Raw genomic sequence first — 19,955 nt, forward strand, 5'->3', positions numbered from 1 at the left:
CCATTCACAGGGCAGAAAAGAGGAAGAGATGAAACGTGTGAGAATTTACATACACAAATAGGAAGGAAGTAGGACTCATGAAATGTGTGTGTGTGTGTGTGTGTACCTCAGTGGGGTGTGTATGGCAATTAAAAAATATTTTCGCCCCTGTCTGAAATTAGGTGTTCTCAACCCCCCTAGGTTAAATTAAGCCCCGGGGAGTGGAGGGTGGAGAGAAAGGAAGACACACAGACACACACAGCACACTCTTGGCACACATGAAAACTAATCACAGAAACCAAGTTTTTATCTCAGAGCAACCTTATGGCAACCTCATTTGATTCGCTCCACTCACTCCTGTGAATCACAGGAGGTTGGTGGCACCTTAATTGGGGAGGACAGGCAATGGCTGGAGTGGAATTAGTGGAACGGTATCAAATATGGTTTCCATGTGTTTGATGCTTTTCCATTTTCTCGGTTCCAGACATTATTATGAGCCGTCCTCCCCTCAGCAGCCTCCACTGAATTGTGAATCTATTCTCTCAGAATGTGAGGAGTGGCTGTGTGCTTCCCTACCTTTCCCTGCTTTAGCTCTATATTAGCTGAGTCATTGGGGCTTCATGGGCTTCTCCCTGTCTGCTCTGTTGTTTAGTCTGGGAGTTTTCAGGTTGTGAGGGAGTGGAGGTTCCCTGGTGTTGCCCAGCTGCTCTGCGTCAGCCCTCATTCCTCCTCAGAGTCCAGAAACTACCCCTAGCAGACTCTTCCCCCCGAGGCACTTCAAGTATGTCTGAAAGGAATTTGATTGCTATGGAGTAGGGGCCAAGGAGTAGGGGCTAAGGAGTATAGGGCTAAAGAGTAGGGGCTAAGGAGTAGGAGCTAAGGAGTAGGGCCTATGGAGTAGGGACTAAGGAGTAGGGGCTAAGGAGTAGGGACTAAGGGGTAGGGGCTAAGGAGTAGGAGCTAAGGAGTAGGAGCTAAGGAGTAGGGACTAAGGGGTAGGGGCTAAGGGGTAGGGGCTAAGGAGTAGGAGCTAAGGAGTAGGGATTAAGGGGTAGGGGCTAAGGAGTAGGGGCTAAGGGGTAGGGGTTAAGGAGTAGGAGCTAAGGAGTAGGGACTAAGGGGTAGGGGCTAAGGGGTAGGGGCTAAGGAGTAGGGGCTAAGGAGTAGGGACTAAGGAGTAGGGGCTAAGGGGTAGGGGCTAAGGAGTAGGGGCTAAGGAGTAGGGACTAAGGAGTAGGGGCTAAGGGGTAGGGGCTAAGGAGTAGGAGCTAAGGAGTAGGGACTAAGGGGTAGGGGCTAAGGGGTAGGAGCTAAGGAGTAGGGACTAAGGGGTAGGGGCTAAGGGGTAGGAGCTAAGGAGTAGGGGCTAAGGAGTAGGGGCTAAGGAGTAGGGACTAAGGGGTAGGGGCTAAGGGGTAGGAGCTAAGGAGTAGGGACTAAGGGGTAGGGGCTAAGGGGTAGGGGCTAAGGAGTAGGGGCTAAGGGGTAGGGGTTAAGGAGTAGGAGCTAAGGAGTAGGGACTAAGGGGTAGGGGCTAAGGGGTAGGGGCTAAGGAGTAGGGGCTAAGGAGTAGGGACTAAGGAGTAGGGGCTAAGGGGTAGGGGCTAAGGAGTAGGGGCTAAGGAGTAGGGACTAAGGAGTAGGGGCTAAGGGGTAGGGGCTAAGGAGTAGGAGCTAAGGAGTAGGGGCTAAGGGGTAGGGGCTACGTTTACGGACTAAGCAGCAGGGGCTAAGGAGTAGGGAGTAAGGAGTAGGGGCTACGGGGTAGGGACTAGAGGTCGATCGATTATGATTTTTCAACCCCGATACCGATACCGATTATTGGATGACCCAAAAAAGCAGATATCTATTAATCGGACAATTTTTTTTTGCAATGTAATAATGACAATTACAACAATACTGAATTAACACTTATTTTAACTTAATATAATACATCAATAAAATCAATTTAGGCGCAAATAAATAATGAAATATGTTCAATTTGGTTTAAATAATGCAAAAACAAAGTGTTGGAGAAGAAAGTAAAAGTGCAATATGTGCCATGAAAGAAAGCTAACGTTTAAGTTCCTTGCTCAGAACATGAGAACATGAGTAGGGGCTAAGCAGTAGGGGCTAAGGAGTAGGGGCTAAGCTGTAGGGGCTATGGAGTAGGGGCTAAGCAGTAGGGGATATGGGGTAGGGGCTATGGAGCAGGGGCTAAGGAGTAGGTGTTATGAGTTTTTAGTGGATGGGGCTTTTGTCTGAGCTCTGCTGGTTTCACTCAGTCACATTTCAAAGGTCAAAGGTGCACTGGTGAGGTGGTTAGCCAGCACCACTGTGTGTCCAGTCTGTCCCGTTGTCACTGGTGAGGTGGTCTGCCAGCACCACTGTGTGTCCAGTCTGTCCCATTGTCACTGGTGAGGTGGTATTGTATACAAGTGGGAATGTCCAGTCTCTGTGTGTGGTAATGTGCAGTGTGTGTTTTTTTTAGAATTCTACAGGTCGGCCTCCCTCTCTCGCTTCCCTCCTCTGTTCTCCCTCCCCTGTCCACTCTTTTCACTTGACTGCATAAACACACACTCCCATTTACTTCCGAAGTGCCAAGCTATCAACTTTCTGTCTGCACTTCACTCTTTTTTACAGTTAGCCCATTGAAGCTACTTGAGGTATTTCATTTACTTGGTATTTTTCCTGGATGACTTGAAATTCAGTGAAGGAACCACTGTCATATTCTAGATAGGAATACCTGTCTATGTTTGTGTTGTGTAACAAAAAGCGTTTGTTAAGCGTTGTCTAAGTGCTTGTTGCCATCGATAGAGGTTCCATCGTTGCCATGATGCCAGAATAGCAGCCTAAACTAGAGCTCCTGTAAATTTGTAAATATTGAATCATTTTTAACTACTTTTGATTGCATTTTTGTTTTTGTTAGCTAATAGGTATCAGCATGGCATGGCTGGCAAGTCAGTTGGTTTTGCCTAACTCATGTGTCACTGTCATCAAGAACTTCAGCTAGCTAACGTCCTAGAAAACTAGCTAGCTAGCTATGTTTTGATTCACAGTAAGGGGATGGTGTTTGTAGATGGCAGGCTCGTTGAAGATGCTGAAGTTTAAGTTTTGAACAGTTTTCTCCAGTGGTTAACTTCAAGGCGGACTATTCTGGACTGATGTGCAGTTTGCTTTTCTGGCACCTTTGCGGCTTTTGATTCTTCACCCAGGTGGATGCTACACATTGGTAGTGGTGGAGTTCTACCCATGGTGTCTGACTTCAGAGACTACTACTGAGAAGCGCTGCTTCAGCGACCGTGAGGTGCCATGATTGGCCATTAACTATTTGTTTTAGTTTGAAACACTTGCATGTTTTTTTGTTGTTGCTTAAAGTGCTTTGAGATTGTAATGAAAATAGTTTATAAAAGTTTAATTTATTATTATTGTTATTGTTAAACTGACACAGTCAAAATGACAGCTCTTTTCTAACAGTTGGAGGAGAGGAAAATGGACTGTGCCGACTGGGCAGTTTACACAGCTCCTAAAACAACAGGCCTGCTGGGAAATGGGAATTTTGCGCCTCCTCCCCCTCTGCAACTTCCCAAGCTGACTGACTGGCTTCTTCAAGGTGTACATGGGGACATTAGGCACCCTTGCCTTATGCCCCCAGGTCAGAGTTGAGTTAATGAACAGACTGTCTATGTTAGTTCTCAACATTAAGGTTGCCTCCTATCTGTCAACTGACAAATGGATTACATAAACATTCAGTGTGTTTGTTATGTGGTTTATCGTGAGTTTGCCCCATTTATGTTTGCAATATTCATGTGGAGACAAAGGCCTTCCTAAGTAACTATAACCAGAAGTAGGATTACCATTTCTTTCAACTCTGAACCTTTGTGTTCTCTTCTTTCCTCCCCTGCTCTTTCCATTTCTTCATTTCAGTGGCTCTGAGATGTCTCTCTGTCTCCTGATCTTTTTCAATCTTATGTTTACTAAAACACTTAGAGCCGCACTCTGTTCCGCCGTTCTGGACCTCTCTCCGACCCCGTACCCAGTCAGTTAGAACCTGCACGCTCCGATTCCCATCCCCGGGCTTATCTGTCCTCCAGGCAGCTCGGAATGCCAGTTTTCATGGACATTACTGGCTACAAGTGGACTTGAGTTGGAAAGGTCAGGTTAGACTCAGGACTGTGCAGATAGTTAATGCATTACTAAATAGTTAAACAAATTTATACACATAGAAAGTCAAATTATAGACTCAAATTAGATGAGTCATATATGGACTCAACCCAGAGGTCACCTGCTGTCACTTGACTCATGCGTGTGCGTGCACACACACACACAAAAATATACACACGCATACAGTACACACACATAAACAGAGTTTGACTGATGCCTGATGCTCCAAGTTTCACTAGCGATGTTCCCTTAAACCAGAGGCTTCCCTCTGTCATTACTAAGGAATCCACCAACGCAGGCTCCGGCAGGAATATTGTATTTAAAGACGGTAATGTTGGGCCTGCCTCTCTGCCTGGTCCAGTCCGTCTACTAGGGAAAGTGTGATTTAAGAGGACCTCATTTAACGTGGGGCGTAGGATACAGGAATGGGACATAGGACACAGGAATGGGGTGTAGGATACAGGAATCGGGTGACAGACACATGAATGGGGCGTAGGGGTGTGTGTTACTATGTGCTTATTCATTCACAGACTAGGGAAGGGTTCCCAAATCTAAATTTTGAATCCAAATAATCTAAATATTTGAATGATATAAATACTGTAAGTAAGCAAGTTAGGGTTGCACACCTTTCTCTTTAACAATATTTTGAAATATCATCTGTTTTTCCATAGCCTTATACTTCTACATTTTTACTTAAATGTAGTAATTCTGGAAACTAACCACACTCTTGAGCTTTTCCACACTGAAAACTCCCTATTCACTGGTGGAATAGATATTTTCAATCACTACATTGGCTTGCGTTGAAATGTAATCAGAGTAAAGGGTAGGCCTAAACACTTTTAACAATTCATTCTCCTAGAACACCATGTGCAAGTTCACCACAGGAGCATATAGCTCCACTGGAACAAGATTTATGGGGTTAGAGACTTGTTCGTCACCCCCTCTTTTTAACCTTTTATTTACTCTGCATTCCTCCCAGTATTTTTGTATACATTTTATTATAACCTTTATTTAACTAGGTATTACCCTGTAATTTCTGCGCTGTCTCTCCCTCTTTCTCCCCATTGATTTGTTTGCGCCAGAAATAGAGGTCAGAGGGAAGCGTGGGCGCCAAGAGCACGTGAGACAGAAAAACATGGCTATACTTACCGCCAGGGAAAATCCTGGATGCTTTTTGTGAAGTTGGAGATTAACATGCTTGGAAGAACACATCACACAGTCCCTCTTCATTTGAAGTAAAGTGATTAGATGAGAGTGAAGACAGAAAGGAAATACATAATAAACTCTTTGAGATTGTAATTAAAAGTTTATTATGATTATAATATAATGGAATGAAAATGCCTTTACACTCTTAATGCTGGGTGCATAATAAAAGTGTCGTAATATTCCCATGGAATTTAATGCACACAGAGCTTTGATGGAAGGGTCTTTGCCCTCTCTGCTCACATTCTGCATAGCTTTGGTTGACAGTGTATTCAGTTAACAGCTGTATTCAGTTGACAGTGTATTCAGTTAACAGCTGTATTGAGTTGACAGTGTATTCAGTTGACAGTATATTCAGTTAACAGCTGTATTGAGTTGACAGTGTATTGAGTTGACAGCTGTATTGAGTTGACAGTGTATTCAGTTGACAGCTGTATTGAGTTGACAATGTATTCAGTTGACAGCTGTATTGAGTTGACAGTGTATTCAGTTGACAGCTGTATTGAGTTGACAGTGTATTCAGTTAACAGCTGTATTGAGTTGACAGTGTATTCAGTTGAAAGTTTATTCAGTTAACAGCTGTATTGAGTTGACAGTGTATTCAGTTAACAGCTGTATTGAGTTGACCGTGTATTCAGTTAACAGCTGTATTGAGTTGACAGTGTATTCAGTTGACAGCTGTATTGAGTTGACAGTGTATTCAGTTAACAGCTGTATTGAGTTGACAGTGTATTCAGTTGACAGCTGTATTGAGTTGACAGTGTATTCAGTTGACAGCTGTATTGAGTTGACAATGTATTCAGTTGACAGCTGTATTGAGTTGACAGTGTATTCAGTTGACAGCTGTATTGAGTTGACAGTGTATTCAGTTAACAGCTGTATTGAGTTGACAGTGTATTCAGTTAACAGCTGTATTGAGTTGACAGTGTATTCAGTTGAAAGTTTATTCAGTTAACAGCTGTATTGAGTTGACAGTGTATTCAGTTAACAGCTGTATTGAGTTGACAGTGTATTCAGTTGACAGCTGTATTGAGTTGACAGTGTATTCAGTTGACAGCTGTATTGAGTTGACAGTGATATACTGTATTCTACTGTACTATTGGGCCTTATTCGCCCAGAACCCAAGCACCATTTGGTACTGATCAAACATACACCCCTGTGCATTAGACATGAGACATGGCTTACTTTAACACGTGCTCAGACCACACACACACACACACACACACACACACACACACACACACACACACACACACACACACACACACACACACACACACACACACACACACACACACACACACACACACACACACACACACACACACAGTCTTGTACAACTAATCCTATTCTCCCTAACCCCAATCTCTAACCCGTACCTTAACAATTACCCTTACCCTAACCCTAACCTTAACCCCAAAACCTAACCTTAAACCTAAACCTAGCTCCTAACTCTAACCCTAAAACTAACCCTAGCTCCTAACCCTAACCCTAATTCTAACCATAACCCTACACCCCCTAGAAATAGCATTTGACCTTGTGGGGACCAACAAAATGTCCCGACTTGGTCAAATGTTTGTTTGTTTACTCCTCTTGTGGGTTAAACACGTCCACACACACACACACACACACACACACACACACACACACACACACACACACACACACACACACACACACACACACACACACACACACACACACACACACACACACACACACACACACACACACACACACACACACACACACACAGAGTAAATCCACCTCACCATAGTTCAGTGAGTGTGGTCTACATGCTTGAGCCTGACCCTGCACAGTCCCCCATTCCCCCAGAGCACCCTAACACATTCCTCCGGACTAAGCTGATGATTTGGAGAGATGGATTCCCTTGAGAGGTGCTTGTGTGAAGTATGTGCCTGTGCATGTGTGTGTGCAATTGTACGTGTGTGTTTTCAAGGCTTATTGTTCTAACCATCATATAGAGAGGTAAGTCAAGCCTACCATGGCAGTTTAAACAAGATTATTCTCAGATTGAGTTGAATAACAATTTAAGAACAACTTTTAGTTCCACTCAAGATTGCATGTTCCTGACTACCTCCGGGCAACACACACACACACACACACACACACACACACACACACACACACACACACACACACACACACACACACACACACACACACACACACACACACACACACACACACACACACACACACACACACACACACACACACACACACACACACTCATAGCCCAGTGCATAGTGTTCCCTCTCCCTGAGGCTAAGTTTCTGAATCCCTCCAGTAATGGAATGGGTCCAAAATGGCACACTATTCCCTACATAGTACACTATGGGCCCTGGTCAAAAGTAGTGTACTATATAGGGAAAAAGGTGCCATTTGGGACGAATCCACAGTGTTTAGATACCTTATCATCCAGGGGGCTAAGCTGTAACTGATAACATCTGTATTTACCAGAGCTGTCTGAACATGACCATCGTGCCATTCCACAAACTTCACTAACTGCACAACCTGTTAACTGTTATTCTCAAGCATTACCTCCACTCAAATCAGGGGAATTAGAATTACCACATACCAGTTATATTTCACCTTTCTATATGTTACATTTTCCCTCTTTCTCAGAGTCATTGTGGTGTGTGTGTGTGTGTGTGTGTGTGTGTGTGTGTGTGTGTGTGTGTGTGTGTGTGTGTGTGTGTGTGTGTGTGTGTGTGTGTGTGTGTGTGTGTGTGTGTGTGTGTGTGTGTGTGTGTGTGTGTCTGTGTGTGTGTGTCTGTGTGTGTGTGCGTGCGTGCGTGCGTGCGTGCGTGCGTGAGTGTGTGAGAGAGAGAGAGAGAGAGAGAGAGAGAGAGAGAGAGAGAAAGACAGACAGGGAGGGAGGGAGGGCTCAGCTAGTGCTGTCGTCAGAGCTGTAATGCATGGTAGTGTAGGGAGCAAGCCAGAGCCAAGCCAACCTTTCAGATAACACTCCTGCTGTATCAGATTGTGTGTGTGTGTGTGTGTGTATGTGTGTGTGTGTGTGTGTGTGTGTGTGTGTGTGTGTGTGTGTGTGTGTGTGTGTGTGTGTGTGTGTGTGTGTGTGTGTGTGTGTGTGTGTGTCAGCCCTGTGCATGGTGATCATATCTCCTTTGACTGTATGGAAAGGGAACTTGACTATTGGACAACTTGGTTACATGACTGTAGATACTTGACTGTAGTTACATGACTGTGGATACTTGACTGCAGTTACATGACAGTAGTTACTTTACTGTAGTTATATCCTGTAGTTACATGACTGTAGTTACTTTACTGTAGTTATATGGCTGTAGTTACATGACTGTAGTTACTTTACTGTAGATACTTGACTGTAGTTACTTGACTGTAGTTACATGACTGTAGTTACTTGACTAGTTACTTGACTGTAGTTACTTGACTGTAGTTAGATGACTGTAGTTTCATGACTGTAGTTACTTGACTAGCTACTTGACTGTAGTTCTGTTGCGCCTTCTTCACCACACTGTCTGTGTGGGGTGGACCATTTCAGTTTGTCAGTGATGTGTGCGCCAAGGAACTTGAAGCTTTCTACCTTCTCCACTGTGGTCCCGTCAATGTGCATAGGAGGGTGCTCCCTCTGCTGTTTCCTGAAGTCCACGATCAGTTCCTTAATTTTGTTGACATTGGGTTAGAGGTTATTTTCCTGGCATCACACTCCCAGGGCCCTCACTTCTTCTCTGTAGACTGTCTTGTTGTTGTTGGTAATCAGGACCAACACTGTTGTGTCGTCTGCAAAGTTGATGATTCAATTATAATCGTGCATGGTCATACAGTCGTGGGTGAACATGGAGTACAGGAGGGGGCTGAGCATGCATCCTTGTCTGGCCAAGAGTATGTTACAATCCCTGATGTCTCTCTGGAAGAAAATCCTCTCACTGAGCTAGTCAACTTTATTATCCAGAGACGGAACATTAGCGAGTAATATACTCGGAAGCGGTGGGTGGTGTGCGCTCCTCCTGAGTCGGACTAAAAGTCCACTCCGAGTACTTGTTTTTCCGCCAGATGTGTTTTGGAAAAATGGATCCGATTTCGAGAAAGTCATATTCCTGGTCATAATGCCGGTAATGCTGGTGTATTACCAATGCTGGTAATGCTGGTGTGTTACCTATGCTGGTGTGTTACCACCACTCAGAAATCCAAAAGTTCTTCCCGGCTGTATGTAATAACACAAAACCTTTCCTGATTATAGTTACATGACTGTGTGGGAAGGAACATGGCACTACTACTATAAGAGAATTACATGACAGTGAGAATGCTGCAAGTCCCTGTATCCCATACATCTCAGGCAGAGCCATATATTTAGAAACATATATTCTAAATACAGTGCATTCGGAACGTATTCAGACCCCTTGACTTTTTCCACGTTACAGCCTTATTCTATAATGTATTAAATAATTCTCCCCCTCATCAATCTACACACAATACTGCATAATGACAAAGCAAAAATTTTGCAAATGTAAAAAAACAACAACTGTGTGGTATGCTCCACTTTCCCAGAATGCTCTTCCTGATATTCAGTGTTGTCATGCACCTATCAGAGAGAGCTCGAACAACACAGACAACCGAGATGCCCCCAGGGCACACCGTAGACTAGAATCAACACCCAGTCAAGGTGTCTCTTTAAACATACAAGACTGTGTTGTTATTTCTTGCCTGTATTTTACTTTGATATTTTATCATAACTTGCCCTTGATCAGAATGCCCTTGATTAAAGTAAACCTCTCCATATCCCTCCTTCTCTACTCTAGCTGGAGATATGTCAATAGCAAGGATCTGGGTCAATTCCAAATTCAATTCAGGATATGAAATACAATATCACAGGCCCTATGATAAATAGATTACTGGTTCTGTAGGTCTCATGATGAAACTGGCCCAAATACATAGGGTAGGTAGGCTTAGAATGAACTTACCCTGGTATTATATTGTATTTTTATTCCCACTTTGTTTCTACTTTATCTGTCTCTCTGTCTGTCTCTCTGTGTCTCTGTTTTTCTCTGTCTGTCTCTCTGTGTCTCTGTTTTTCTTTGTCTGTCTCTCTGTGTCTGTAACAATCGTCTTCGGGAGAAAGAGAGGAGGACCAATGCGCAGCGTGGTAAGTGTCCATAACGTTTATTTAAAGACATAAACTGAACACTACAAGACAATAAACGTGAAACGAACAAAACCGAAACAGTACCGTGTGGCAACAACACACACACCGAAAACAAACACCCACCACTCAAAAGTGAATCCCAGGCTACCTAAGTATGATTCTCAATCAGAGACAACTAACGACACCTGCCTCTGATTGAGAACCATACTAGGCTGAACTCAAAACCCCAACATAGAAAAACACACATAGACTGCCCACCCCAACTCACGCTAAAGGTGCGGACTCCGGCCGCAAAACCTGAACCTATAGGGTAGGGCTGGTTGGGCGTCTGTCCGCGGTGACGGCTCTGGTGCGGGATATGGACCCCACTTCACCACAGTTTTTCTCCACCTCATTGTCCGCCTCCGTGGCCTCTTAAACACGGCGACCCTCGCCGCCGACCTCGGACTGGGGACCCTAGAAAGGGGTCCCGAATGGACGGGAGATTCCGGCAGCGCAGGACAGGCGGGAGACTGCGGCAGCGCCGGACAGGCAGGAGGCTCCGGAGTGAAGGGCGGCTCTGGCATCGCCTGGCTGACTGACGGCTCTGACAGCTCCTGGCTGACTGACGGCTCTGGCGGCTCCTGGCTGACTGGCGGCTCCTGGTTGACTGGCGGCTCTGGCGGCCCAGGACAGACTGGCGGCTCCTGGCTGACTGGCGGCTCTGGCGGCCTAGGACAGACTGGCGGCTCAGGACAGACGGGAGAGTCTGGTGGCTCAGGACAGACGGGAGACTCTGGCGGCTCAGGACAGACGGGAGTCTCTGGCGGCTCAGGACAGACGGGAGACTCTGGCGGCTCAGGACAGACGGGAGACTCTGGCGACGCTGGACAGGCGGGAGCATCTGTAGGGAGAAAACGGAGAGACAGCCTGGAGCGGGGGGCTGCCAGCGGAGGGCTGGTGCGTGGAGGTGGCACTGGGTAGACCGGACCGTGCAGGCGCACTGGAGCTCTTGAGCACCGAGCCTGCCCAACCATACCTGGTTGAATGCTCCCCGTAGCCATGCCAGTGCAGCAAGGTGGAATAGCCCGCACTGGGCTGTGCTGGCGAACCGGGGACACCATGCATAAGGCTGGTGCCATGTACGCCGGCCCAAGGAGATGCACTGGAGACCAGATGCGTAGAGCCGGCTTCATGGCACCTGGCTTGATGCCCACTCTAGCCCGGCCGATACGAGGAGCTGGAATGTACCGCACCAGGCTATGCACAAGCACTGGGGAAACTGTGTGCTCCACCGCATAACACGGTGCCTGCCCGGTCCCTCTCTCTCTCCGGTAAGTGCCCCCCCAAATACATTTTTGGGGCTGCCTCGCGGGCTTCCAGCCGCGCCGCCATGCTGCTTCCTCATACCAGTGCCTCTCTGCCTTCGCTGCCTCCAGCTCTGCTTTGGGGCGGCGATATTCCCCTGGCTGTGCCCAGGGTCCTTTGCTGTCCAGAATCTCCTCCCATGTCCAGGAGTCCTGTGTTCTTTGCCGCTGCTGCTGCTGCCTGTTACCACGCTGCTTGGTCCTTTGTTGGTGGGTGTTTCTGTAACGGTCGTCCTCGGGAGAAAGAGAGGAGGACCAATGCGCAGCGTGGTAAGTGTCCATAACGTTTATTTAAAGACATAAACTGAACACTACAAAACAATAAACGTGAAACGAACGAAACCGAAACAGTACCGTGTGGCAAAAAACACACACATGGAAAACAAACACCCACAACTCAAAAGTGAAACCCAGGCTACCTAAGTAAAATTCGCAATCAGAGACAACTAACGACACCTGCCTCTGATTGAAAACCATACTAGGCTGAACTCAAAACCCCAACATAGAAAAACACACATACAGTGCCTTGCGAAAGTATTCGGCCCCCTTGAACTTTGCGACCTTTTGCCACATTTCAGGCTTCAAACATAAAGATATAAAACTGTATTTTTTTGTGAAGAATCAACAACAAGTGGGACACAATAATGAAGTGGAACGACATTTATTGGATATTTCAAACTTTTTTAACAAATCAAAAACTGAAAAATTGGGCGTGCAAAATTATTCAGCCCCTTTACTTTCAGTGCAGCAAACTCTCTCCAGAAGTACAGTGAGGATCTCTGAATGATCCAATGTTGACCTAAATGACTAATGATGATGAATACAATCCACCTGTGTGTAATCAAGTCTCCGTATAAATGCACCTGCACTGTGATAGTCTCAGAGGTCCGTTAAAAGCGCAGAGAGCATCATGAAGAACAAGGAACACACCAGGCAGGTCCGAGATACTGTTGTGAAGAAGTTTAAAGCCGGATTTGCATACAAAAACATTTCCCAAGCTTTAAACATCCCAAGGAGCACTGTGCAAGCGATAATATTGAAATGGAAGGAGTATCAGACCACTGCAAATCTACCAAGACCTGGCCGTCCCTCTAAACTTTCAGCTCATACAAGGAGAAGACTGATCAGAGATGCAGCCAAGAGGCCCATGATCACTCTGGATGAACTGCAGAGATCTACAGCTGAGGTGGGAGACTCTGTCCATAGGACAACAATCAGTCGTATATTGCACAAATCTGGCCTTTATGGAAGAGTGGCAAGAAGAAAGCCATTTCTTAAAGATATCCATAAAAAGTGTTGTTTAAAGTTTGCCACAAGCCACCTGGGAGACACACCAAACATGTGGAAGAAGGTGCTCTGGTCAGATGAAACCTAAATGTAACTTTTTGGCAACAATGCAAAACGTTATGTTTGGCGTAAAAGCAACACAGCTCATCACCCTGAACACACCATCCCCACTGTCAAACATGGTGGTGGCAGCATCATGGTTTGGGCCTGCTTTTCTTCAGCAGGGACAGGAAGATGGTTAAAATTGATGGGAAGATGGATGGAGCCAAATACAGGACCATTCTGGAAGAAAACCTGATGGAGTCTGCAAAAGACCTGAGACTGGGACGGAGATTTGTCTTCCAACAAGACAATGATCCAAAACATAAAGCAAAATCTACAATGGAATGGTTCAAAAATAAACATATCCAGGTGTTAGAATGGCCAAGTCAAAGTCCAGACCTGAATCCAATCGAGAATCTGTGGAAAGAACTGAAAACTGCTGTTCACAAATGCTCTCCATCCAACCTCACTGAGCTCGAGCTGTTTTGCAAGGAGGAATGGGAAAAAAGTTCAGTCTCTCGATGTGCAAAACTGATAGAGACATACCCCAAGCGACTTACAGCTGTAATCGCAGCAAAAGGTGGCGCTACAAAGTATTAACTTAAGGGGGCTGAATAATTTTGCACGCCCAATTTTTCAGTTTTTGATTTGTTAAAAAAGTTTGAAATATCCAATAAATGTCGTTCCACTTCATGATTGTGTCCCACTTGTTGTTGATTCTTCACAAAAAAATACAGTTTTATATCTTTATGTTTGAAGCCTGAAATGTGGCAAAAGGTCGCAAAGTTCAAGGGGGCCGAATACTTTCGCAAGGCACTGTAGACTGCCCACCCCAACTCACGCCCTGACCATACTAAATAAAGACAAAACAAAGGAAATAAAGGTCAGAACGTGACAGTGTCTCTGTTTTTCTCTGTATGTCTCTCTGTGTCTCTGTTTTTCTCTGTCTGTCTCTCTGTGTTTCTCTGTCGGTCTCTCTGTGTTTCTGGTTTTCTGTGTCTGCCTGCCTGCCTGCCTGCCTGCCTGTCTTTCTGTCTGTCTCTATTGGAGTGTGTCTCCTCTAATGAAGTAATCAATCAGCCACTTGGGTGGTTCTGCTCTACTGTCCTGTGTGTGTGTGTGTGTGTGTGTGTGTGTGTGTGTGTGTGTGTGTGTGTGTGTGTGTGTGTGTGTGTGTGTGTGTGTGTGTGTGTGTGTGTGTGTGTGTGTGTGTGTGTGTGTGTGTGTGTGTGTGTGTGTGTGTGTGTGTGGCTCAACAATCACCATAAGTTAATGAAGTGAGGCAGGGAGGCTTTGAAAGAAAATGCATCAACACCACAAAGGACAATCACACACACTAACTCTCTCTCTCTCTCTCTCTCTCTCTCTCTCTCTCTCTCTCTCTCTCTCTCTCTCTCTCTCTCTCTCTCTCTCTCTCTCTCTCTCTCTCTCTCTCTCTCTCTCTCTCTCTCTCTCTCTCTCTCTCTCTCTCTCTCTCTCACGCACACACACATTTCTTTAAATCAAATGGGAATAGGGGTGCAGATTGAATTTCTCATGGTCATGATAATCGTGTCACAGACTGCTGGTAGGCTTTGGCATGACCTGAGGGATTGGTTGTTTATTTGATTAAGATTGTCATGTACCCATGTCCTATAGTGCCCGCATTGGGCTGCAGGGCACACTGGCATAGACTGGTATACTTTCTAAACTGATATACCTTCTGGACTGGTACACCTTCTAGACTGGTATACCTTCTAGACTGGTATACTTTCTAGACTGGTACACCTTCTAGACTGGTACACCTTCTAGACTGGTACACCTTCTAGACGGGTATACCTTCTAGACTGGTATACCTTCTAGACTGGTACACCTTCTAGACTGGTACACCTTCTAGACTGGCATGCCTTCTAGACTGGTATACCTTCTAGACTGGTACACCTTCTAGACTGGTACACCTTCTAGACTGGTATACCTTCTAGACTGGTACACCTTCTAGACTGGTACGCCTTCTAGACTGGTATACCTTCTAGACTGGTATACCTTCTAGACTGGTATACCTTATAGACTGGTATACCTTCTAAACTGGTATACCTTCTAGACTGGTACACCTTCTAAACTGGTATACCTTCTAGACTGGTATACCTTCTAGACTGGTATACATTCTAGACTGGTATACCTTCTAGACTGGTATACATTCTAGACTGGTATACCTTCTAGACTGGTATACTTTCTCTCCGGGTGCTTCCTCATTTCTTTTTGTCTCGCTATCTCCTCTTTTGGTTTTTCCCCATATCTCTCCATCCCCATTGTGCTCTCTTTCCCTGTATCCCATCCTGTCTATCTCTTTGTTCTCTCTCTTCTAGATCTCTTTCTTGTTCTCTCCTCTAGTTATGTTGCGTATTTGTGACAGTTGTGTCCCAAAATGTCACCCTATTCCCTACACAGTGCACTCCTTTTGACCTGAGCTCAATGGGTCCTGGTCAAAAGTAGTGCACTGCACTCTATAGCGAGCCATTTTGGACCCATCGACAGACTGGCTGAAGCTCTGACTGACTGTTCTGATTGAGTCTGTTGCCCCATTGCTGTAATACTATCACCATCTCTGGTTAGAGTTACAGTATACACAAACCTGTTATGCAACTGTCATGTGCTTCCATTACCAAATCAGTCTGGCTGACCGACCTTGGAACCAGTAGACACCACAAGACACTACTAGGAACAAGAGAACCAGTAGACACCACAAGACACTACCAGGAACAAGATAACCAGTAGACACCACAAGACACTACTAGGAACAAGAGAACCAGTAGACACCACAAGACACTACCAGGAACAAGATAACCAGTAGACACCACAAGACACTACCAGGAACAAGAGAACCAGAAGACAACACAAGACACTACAAGGAACAAGAGAACCAGTAGACACCACAAGACACTACCAGGAACAAGAGAACCAGTAGACACCACAAGACACTACCAGGAACAAGAGAACCAGTAGACACCACAAGACACTACCAGGAACAAGAGAACCAGTAGACACCACAAGACACTACCAGGATCAAGATAACCAGTAGACACCACAAGATACTACCAGGAACAAGATAACCATTAGACACCACAAGACACTACCAGGAACAAGAGAACCAGTAGACACCACAAGACACTACCAGGATCAAGAGAACCAGTAGACACTACTAGGAACAAGAGAACCAGTAGACACTACTATGAACAAGAGAACCAGTAGACACCATAAGACACTACCAGCAACAAGAGAACCAGTAGACACCATAAGACACTACCAGGAACAAGAGAACCAGTAGACACCACAAGACACTACCAGGAACAAGAGAACCAGTAGACACTACTAGGAACAAGAGAACCAGTAGACACTACTATGAACAAGAGAACCAGTAGACACCACAAGACACTACCAGGAACAAGAGAACCAGTAGAAATTTAAATAGAAATGACAACTTCCCAATTGGAACACTTATAAATGTTTGATGCCAGAATTTAGTTGGTGTCTTGTCAGTAGACGATCATCTTCTATTTGGATATAGGTAGCCTGGTCCTAGATGTGTTTGTGCTGTCTTGCCAATTGACCCTAGGAGTTGGCAAGACAGCACAAACAGATCTGAGACCAGGTTAGGTTATAATGTAGGCACCTTTTCGGTTATTTTTATGCTGTCACTTTTCAGGCGTGTTGTTAGCTGTTGGGAAATCTAGGTCACTGTCTCACATGGGAGTTTTTTTCTATTCTGTGCTTCAGAAAATTCAGTGCCAAAAATACAGTACAGTATATCTACTTTGAGCAGACATGATAGCTACACAGGCTCGTGCCAGAGAAACTCATGGTTCAAAACCTCCCTCTCTCTCTCTCTCTCTCTCTCTGTCCCATTCTCTATTCTTCTAATCCTGCCAAACCCCTTGGGGGGACGTTGGGTAAATTGAGCAAAAGGAAAGGGGGGAGGGATGAGGAGAAGGGAGAAGGAGAGGGTGAAAAAGCCATAGTCATTATTACTGGCCAGATGTTTACTTTGGTGAAGTTGAAAAAAAAGTGGGTATTTTATTGTGAACAGATGGAAGAAATAGGATACAATAGGGAAATATAGGGAGATGGGGGGCATGTCCCAAGGCTGCCTTTTACCAACGAGTTCTCAGGAAGAGTCCTGTGCCATGTTGAACTGTAAACATTTTGAGGAGTAATGACTACTTCCTACACATTCACTGTCTCTTCCTCACTGTCTCTCTCTCACTGTCTCTCCCTCACTGTCTCTCTCTCACTGTCTCTCCCTCACTGTCTCTCCTTCACTGTCTCTCTCTCACTGTCTCTCCCTCACTGTCTCTCCCTCACTGTCTCTCCCTCACTGTCTCTCCCTCACTGTCTCTCCCTCACTGTCTCTCCCTCACTGTCTCTCCCTCATTGTCTCTCTCTCACTGTCTCTCCCTCACTGTCTCTCTCTCACTGTCTCTCCCTCACTGTCTCTCTCTCACTGTCTCTCCCTCACTCTCTCCCTCACTGTCTCTCCCTCATTGTCTCTCTCTCACTGTCTCTCCCTCACTGTCTCTCCCTCAATGCCTCTCCCTCACTGTCTCTCCCTCACTGTCTCTCTCTCACTGTCTCTCCCTCACTGTCTCTCTCTCACTGTCTCTCCCTCACTCTCTCCCTCACTGTCTCTCCCTCACTGTCTCTCTCTCACTGTCTCTCTCTTTTTCTTTCTGACAGACACACACATTCACTTCCTGCTTTTATTGGACAAACTGACACATTCTTTTGGCAGGTGTGTGTGTGTGTGCATGCGCACGTGCGTACATGCATGTGTGTGTGTGTGTGTGATACCTGGTATTTTATGGTATGGTCAGGTCAGGATTAGGAGTGCATTATAACCGTGCTGTCAGTAGTGACTATCAGTGAGCGTGGCTGGCAGTGTTTATCTAGCATGCTTTAGCACTTATTCAAGCTACATAGCTAGCATGTCTGCATGGTGTTCGTGTCAAGGCGCGTGCTCTCCGTTCCCTGTGTATATGAACACAGAGTCCGAGTCGTTTAGATGATCCCAACAATAACTATCAAATGAGAGTTGGAGTAGAGATTGGAACTGGAACTGAAGTGGTTCCTGGAAAAGTGCTTAAGTGGTTAAGAGCGTTGGGCTCATAACCAAAAGGTAATTGGTTCGAAACCCTGAGCCCACAAGGTGAACAATCTGTCAATGTGCCCTTGAGCAAGGCACTTAGCCCTAATTGCTCCTGTAAGTCGCTGTGGATTAGAGGGTCTGTTAAATTGAAGAACTATGAACTGTCAGAAAATGATGAGGGTCAAAGGAGCACGGGAAAGAAGCAGGTCATGCTCCTCTACTTTTCAGTCTTTCTCTCTCTCCATCCACCACTCATTTTGTTCTGTGTGAACAGAAGGATGTAGAAGCCTAAAGAGATACATGAGTCATCGTTCCACAGTACTACCATGTGTTGTGTTCCTGTTACCTTTCCTGTTTTTCAACATGGACAGAAAGCCTTTGAATTATTCATTCACGCCCCCACATGGTTCTCTTCCAATCACGTTTGAGGATAGTAGGTCTCTTCCTTTCCCTTCTTCCTCTATCGCTTGGTTGTCACTAGTTACCACAGCCACAAAGTCAAAATGGCCTATATTGGGGGGAAAATTACGGTTAGCGATAGTCATAAGGTTAAGAGTGTGGTTAAGGTTAGGGTTAGGTTTAAAATCAGATTTTAAGAAAATAAATTGTTGAAATAGGCAGGGTTTAGCCATTTGTGGCTGTGGTAACCAGTAACTAGTGACAACCCTATCTCTTGGAATGATTCCAGGGCTCTTTTCAGAAGGGCTCAACATTACACATAATACACAACATTCACCTCATTGAATACACCCCAGCTAAAGGTTGGCTGGGTGTTTAGCAGATGTTTGGGTGATGTGTGAGAACATGAATCTGCCCGTTCGGTTTTTGTCATGTTTTCATCTGGCTCTGGTTACCGTTGAAGGAACTCCTCAGCATTGTTAATGAGAGGCAATGTAAACTTGTGACTCAGTGTATGTGTGTATATGTTCGTGGGTTTGCATGCATTTTCACAACACTAATTCCAGTGACCTCATCTTAAAACAATGAAACAAACAGTGGGGTAAATGACCATTTTCCAGGTGTTTGCATGCATATGTGTCTTCAGAGTATATAACCACTCTCTTACTGTACTCTGTCTATCTCTCTCTTTCTCTCTCTCCCTCTCTCTTTCTGTCTCTCTCACTCTCTCTCCCTCCCCTCCCCCCCCCTCCCCTCCCCCTCCCCCCCTCTCTCTCTCTCTCTCTCTCCCTCCCCTGCTCTCTCTCTCTCTATCTCTCTCCTCCCCTCTCTCTCTCTCTCTTCTCCCTCTCTCTCTCTCTCTCTCTCTCTTCTCCCTCTCTCTCTCTCCTCCCCTCTCTCTCTCCCTCCCTCCCTTCTCTCTCTCTCTCTTTCTTCTCCTCTCTCCCTCTCCCCTCCCTCTCTCGCTCTCCCTCCTCCCCCTCTCTCTCTTCTCCCTCTCTCTCTCTCCCTCTCCCCCCCCCCCTCTCCCCTCTCGCAAATTCTAATTCAAGCTGCTTTATTGTCATGAAAAACATTGTGTCAATATTGCCAAAGCAACAATGTATACAATATACATTGTAATAAAATAATGAATAATAATATAAAATGGTAGTAAATCATAATACAAAAAAAATACAAACAATAACAACAATAAAATGGTAACAGTCAATAGTAGAAACAGAATAAATAATAGGGATGATAAAAGTCTAAACATGGAACTTGAAACGATGAATAATTTACTATAACT

The 19,955-nt window shown here is 45.3% G+C and overlaps 1 protein-coding gene and 1 long non-coding RNA gene across 53 annotated transcripts in view; both read left to right on the forward strand.

The window, feature by feature from the left end:
• eeig1b (estrogen-induced osteoclastogenesis regulator 1b) overlaps positions 1-19,955 on the forward strand; it is a 75,011-nt gene that overhangs the window by 20,863 nt on the left and 34,193 nt on the right. For 48 of the 50 annotated variants that reach the window (XM_052525313.1, XM_052525330.1, XM_052525334.1 and 45 more), the window contains exon 3: positions 12,067-12,090. The exons of 1 other annotated variant lie outside the window; for it this stretch is intronic. In XM_052525313.1, the coding sequence (XP_052381273.1) occupies positions 12,067-12,090 (24 nt within the window). Of the gene's footprint in view, positions 1-10,450; positions 10,475-12,066; positions 12,091-19,955 lie in introns of all 50 variants that reach the window. One more of the 50 variants, XM_035775593.2, reaches the window with a different exon arrangement.
• LOC118387345 (uncharacterized) lies at positions 2,182-5,509 on the forward strand. Of its 3 annotated transcripts, XR_004826400.2 has the most exons (3): positions 2,182-2,624; positions 3,174-3,265; positions 3,422-5,509. It is a non-coding gene; the product is annotated as an uncharacterized LOC118387345 (long non-coding RNA). The 3 variants fall into 3 exon arrangements; XR_004826399.1 differs by lacking the exon at positions 2,182-2,624 and having other exon boundaries at positions 2,665-3,265; XR_004826401.1 differs by lacking the exon at positions 2,182-2,624 and having other exon boundaries at positions 2,665-3,265; positions 3,436-5,509.

Source organism: Oncorhynchus keta, chromosome 9 (assembly GCF_023373465.1).
Source record: "Oncorhynchus keta strain PuntledgeMale-10-30-2019 chromosome 9, Oket_V2, whole genome shotgun sequence".
NCBI classification, from domain to species: Eukaryota; Metazoa; Chordata; class Actinopteri; order Salmoniformes; family Salmonidae; genus Oncorhynchus; species Oncorhynchus keta.